We start from the raw sequence: 4,660 nt of genomic DNA, 5'->3' as shown, positions 1-4,660 counted from the left end.
TCAGCACTGTTAGAGGCAGGCAGGCAGGCAGGCGCGCGCGGGAGGGCTGGGGCGAGGAAGAGGCAGACTTTCCATCAACCGACATTTTCAACCTTCCTCCCCCTCCCCCCCTTCACATACACACTTCCTTCTAACCAATGAGAAAGGCGGGTGTCACTTCTGGCCCAATCGGGAGAGCCGTCCTGGCGTCCTCGAGACGGAACGCCTTGTTTCTATGATGCAGCGGCGGCAGGGCGCGGCGTCATTGGCTGGCGCTGGCCCCGCCCCGCCCCGCTGGCTGCTGCTGCTGCTGTGGTGGCGGTGGGCGGGGCGGGGGAACGGCCGCCTCTTGTCTGGTTCTGCCTGGATCTGTTTACTTGGTCTCGGCGGCGGGAGGAGGCGGAGCGGAGCCGAGGAGAAGGAACAGCGGCTCGGCCGGCCGCGGAAGGGACTCCCCAGCGCTCCAGCGGCTCTCCCCCCGCCGCCCACCCTCCGCCCCCGCGACACGGCCCCTCGCCGCCCTCTGCGCCTCCCGCTCTCCCGCTCTCGCTCTCTCTCTCCGGCGCGCTCGAGGCCCAGCCGCGGGGAGGAGGAAGAGCAGCAGCAGCAGCAGCCCTGGCCATGAAGACGGAGATCTCCACGGCGGCGGGCTTCATCACCCGCCTCCTCCGGACGCCCGGCGGCATCGACGACGAGGAGCTGCGCTGCTTCAGCGAGTCCCTCCAGGAGGCGCTGCGAGGTGAAGGGAGGGAGGGAAGGAAGGAAGGAAAGAAGGAAGGAAAGAAGGAAAATGAGGGGGGAAGGAAGGGAAAAGGAAGAAACGGGGGGGGGAGAAAAGGGGGAAGAAAGGAGACGGGAAGGGGGAAGGAAAAGAGGGAGGAAAAGGGAAGAAAGGGGGGAAAGGGAAAGGGGGGAAGAAAGGAAGGGAAAGGCTGAAGAAAGGAAGGGGAAGGAGGAAGGGAAAAGGAAGAAAGGGGAAAAGGAAGGAAGGGGGCGGAAAGGAGAGGGAAAGGAAGGAAGGAAAGGGGACGGGAAAGGGAGGAAAAGAGAAAAGAAAGGAGGGGGAAAGGAGTAAAGGAAGGAAGGAAAAGAGGGAGGAAAGAAGAAAGAAAAGGGGGAAAGGAGAAAGGAAGGAAAAGAGGGAGGAAAGAAGGAAGGAAGGTGGGGGAAAGGAAGGAAGGAAAAGAGGGAGGAAAGGGGGAAGAAAAGAGAAAGGAAAATGGAGAAGGAGGAACGAAAACGGGAAGAAAGAGAGGAAAAGACGGACGAAGAAAACTAGGAAAAGAAGGAAGGAAAGGAAAGCAGGCAGGGTGGAAAAAAGGATGAAAGGAAAAAATAAGGAAGGAAAGCAGGAGGAAAAGAGAAAGGAAGGCAAGGGGAGGGGAAAGCAAAGGAGAAGTAACAAAGAAGGAGTAAGGAAGAGAGGGAAAGAGAAAGGGAGGGGGAAAGTAAAAAGGGAAGAACAATGAATTAAGGAAAGGAGGGAGGAAGAGAGGAGGGAAAATGGGAGAAAGTAAGAAAGAAAAGGGGTGAGGGAGGAAGTAAGGGAGAGAAGTAAGGAGAAGGGGGAGGGAGGAAAAAAGAAGGAATAAAGGGGGAAGAAAAGTAACAAATGGAAGGAAATGAGGGAGGGAGGTAAGTGAGGGAGGACGAAAAATAGAAGGATGGGAGAAAAGGGAGGAAGAGGAGAAGGATGGGAAAGGAAGAAAAGGTGGGGGGAGGGTGAGAGGAAGGGAGCCCTCATGTCCCTTTGCTGCCTCAGGCACTCCCTGGAGGGGCACCTCCAAAGAAATTCCTTCCCAAGATCTTTCTGCCCCCTTGTTGTTTCTCTCCTAGACCCCTTTTCTGCCTCTGGTTTGCCTCTCAGCCCAGCTTGATGAAAGAGCCTTGAGGGGAATTAAAAGAACTCCCCATTATAGAGGGGAGGGTTTGGGGAGATCCTAAGGACTCCTTTATAGTTCTTGGTTTTCCACAGATTCTGTAACCACAGATCCTCCATGACTTGAAAGTATCCCTCACCCCCAATTCCAAAAGGCAGACTTTGATTTTGGCCACTTTACATCAGGGACACCATTTTACTATGAGATTGTGTATAATGGGACTCGAGCATCCATGGATTTTCTGCTCTCTCTCCCTCAACTTGCCTCAGTTTCTCTAATGTTTTCCTTAATCCTCCTCCTTTCCTTTGGTCAGTTGTGTGTTACAGAATTTGAGGATTTAAAGATGGTAATCCACATGATAAGCTCAAGGTGGGACTTCTGCAATGTGCTTTACATTGGGCACAAATGCACCAAGTTCAGAAACTCCAATTAGTTCAAAACATGGCAGCCAGATTGGGTATAGGAACACCTAGGAGTGAGCATATTTCACCCATATTCAAGTCACACACTGACTGCCAATTAATTTATGGGCAAAGCACAAAATGGTGGTTTTGATCTTTAAAGCCCTACGTGGTTTGCGTCCAGGTTACCAAGAAGATTGCCTTCACCTGCACGATCCGCCCCTTAGGCTACTTAGGTCCCCTGGTGCATGCTTACTCCCACCAACCAGAACCCAACTGGTGAGCTCTTATAGCTGAACAAGGTGTCGGAATTTAAAACACCATTGAAGTGTCATCCCTTCCACCAGGTCAACCCAGTCAATTTTCAATCATGAGTTTTGATTTATACTCCATTGCTACTATATGTCAATTCTGCATCTGCATTTGGTACAAGTTCTTTATAGTTTATGTTTTTATATATGTAATTTATGTACATATTTTATATTCATATGTTTTTGACTTTGTTGTACCTCTCCTCAAGTCATCAGAAGAGGCGGGTAATAATAATAATAATAATAATAATTATTATTATTATTATTATTATTTTGGAGTCGTGTTGGCGTAGCAGGTTAAACTGCTAACCTGCCAAACTTGCTGATCGGAAGATCGGCAGTTTAAATCCGTGGAACGGGGTGAACTGTTATTAGCCCCAACTTCTGCCAACCTAGCAGTTCGAAAACATGCAAATGTGAGATCAGTAGGTACTGCTTTGGCGGGAAGTTAACTGCCACTCCGGCCACATGACCAAAGAGGTGTCTACAGACAATGCCGGCTCTTCAACTTAGAAATGGAGATGAGCACCACCCCCTAGAGTTGGACTCAACTAGGCTTAATTTTCAAGGGGAAACCTTTACCTTTATTATTATTTAGAATCATAGGGTTCTGCAGCTGGAATAGACCTCAAGGGCCATCCAGTCAAACCCCAGTCTACCATGCATGAACACATAACCCACCCCCTCCCAATTGATGGCCACAGAAGGAGACTTCACCACTCTGAGACCACTGCTGAACAGGATACCATCAGGAATCCTTTCTGGTGTTTATGTGGAATTTCTTTTCCTGGAATTTCAACCAATTGTTCTATGTCATAGTCTCCAGAGCAGCAATGAACAAGCCTGCTCCATCTTCAAGTATTTAAATGTGGCTGTCATGGGCATGCCATAGTGTGTGTTCCATGCAGTCCGTAATGACTCCTTTCTCCCCCTCCCTCCCTTCCTTTTGTTCCCCTTTGCAGACCATTATAAGCACCACTGGTTTCCCCTGATGCCCTCCAAAGGCTCAGGGTACCGCTGCATCCGCATCAATCACAAGATGGACCCCTTGATAGGCAAAGCGGCGTGCATGATCGGACTCAGCCATGAGAGACTTTTCCAACTCCTGCCCAGTGAATTAACTCTTTGGGTCGACCCCTTTGAAGTGTCCTATCGCATCGGGGAGGATGGGTCCATCTGTGTCCTCTATGAAGGCCCACAGCAACAACCGGGAGCGAAGAACACTATAGCCCTGGAGAGCAGGAGCAGTTGTAAAGAAGAGTGGAGAATTGGGCGAGCCAGCCCTTCCAAGAGCTACAACATGATGACCGTGTCCAGTTAAAAAAAAAAACACAATTCACAGGCCCTGTACAATGATGTATGTATGTATCCCACTTTGATAATGAAGTTAGATGATGTAATTGATATGCCGATTTTCACCCCATAGTCATTAAAGTTGTAGTAGTACTGCCAAATCCTTTGTTTTGTGGCCAAGGGCTAGTGTATAAAAACAAAAGTTCTTTAACTGTGTACTTTTTTCTGGATTGTATACTGTAAATGAAATTGTACAGTCAAGACGATTGTTTTACAGATTTCTATTTTGGAAACAGAAACCTTGGCTATTTGTAATAAAAAAAGGAATTAACTTAAATCTTTTTATTTTAATAATGCCTTTTAGTTCACAGTAGCTTCCCCACCCCCAACACACATATTGAGCAATAATTTGCTGGTGGGTATAGAGAAGGAAGGCGAGTGGGTGGGAATTAGACACGCTGACCAACTGGAATTTTTAAACCTCTCCAGAGACTTGGCAGTACAGGCTGCTCCGGGGTCATAAACACAGCTGCATAGAACAAATATGATGTGTCCAATCTAAATATCCAGGCCAGGTTTCTTTCTTCCCAAACAGCTGTCAAGCATGGAAACAAATGTCTGGGAAGTAAAACTTAAAAAAAAAACCAACTGTTCATAGCTTATTCTTCTTGCTCCGAAAAAACAACAACCAACATTTTAATATGTTACATTGATCAATGCAGGATTAAAAAAATATACTGGTTGAAAGAAACATGTAATTGCTTATATAATTTGTCACTGGGAAAACTTCAGCTTT

The 4,660-nt window shown here is 48.0% G+C and overlaps 1 protein-coding gene across 1 annotated transcript; it reads left to right on the top strand.

Annotated features, from left to right (window-relative positions):
• Nucleotides 1-310: 310 nt before the first annotated feature.
• On the top strand, nucleotides 311-4,201 carry LOC132769206 (protein BTG1-like). The gene is made up of 2 exons (XM_060765903.2): nucleotides 311-718; nucleotides 3,534-4,201. Exons 1-2 carry the CDS (start codon nucleotides 601-603, stop codon nucleotides 3,890-3,892), a joined length of 477 nt encoding a protein of 158 aa, XP_060621886.1. The 5' UTR covers nucleotides 311-600; the 3' UTR covers nucleotides 3,893-4,201.
• The last annotated feature ends 459 nt before the right edge of the window (nucleotides 4,202-4,660 follow it).

Source organism: Anolis sagrei, chromosome 2, assembly GCF_037176765.1.
Source record: "Anolis sagrei isolate rAnoSag1 chromosome 2, rAnoSag1.mat, whole genome shotgun sequence".
Classification (NCBI taxonomy): Eukaryota; Metazoa; Chordata; class Lepidosauria; order Squamata; family Dactyloidae; genus Anolis; species Anolis sagrei.
This window is presented reverse-complemented; position numbering and strand designations above follow the sequence as displayed.

Bases quoted from the DNA above. Each gene is read 5' to 3' on its own strand.
- LOC132769206 (XM_060765903.2), top strand. From the start codon at position 601: ATGAAGACGGAGATCTCCACGGCGGCGGGCTTCATCACCCGCCTCCTC. The intron at 719-3,533 runs GTGAAGGGAGGG...TCCCCTTTGCAG, and splicing joins CCTCCAGGAGGCGCTGCGAG to ACCATTATAAGCACCACTGG.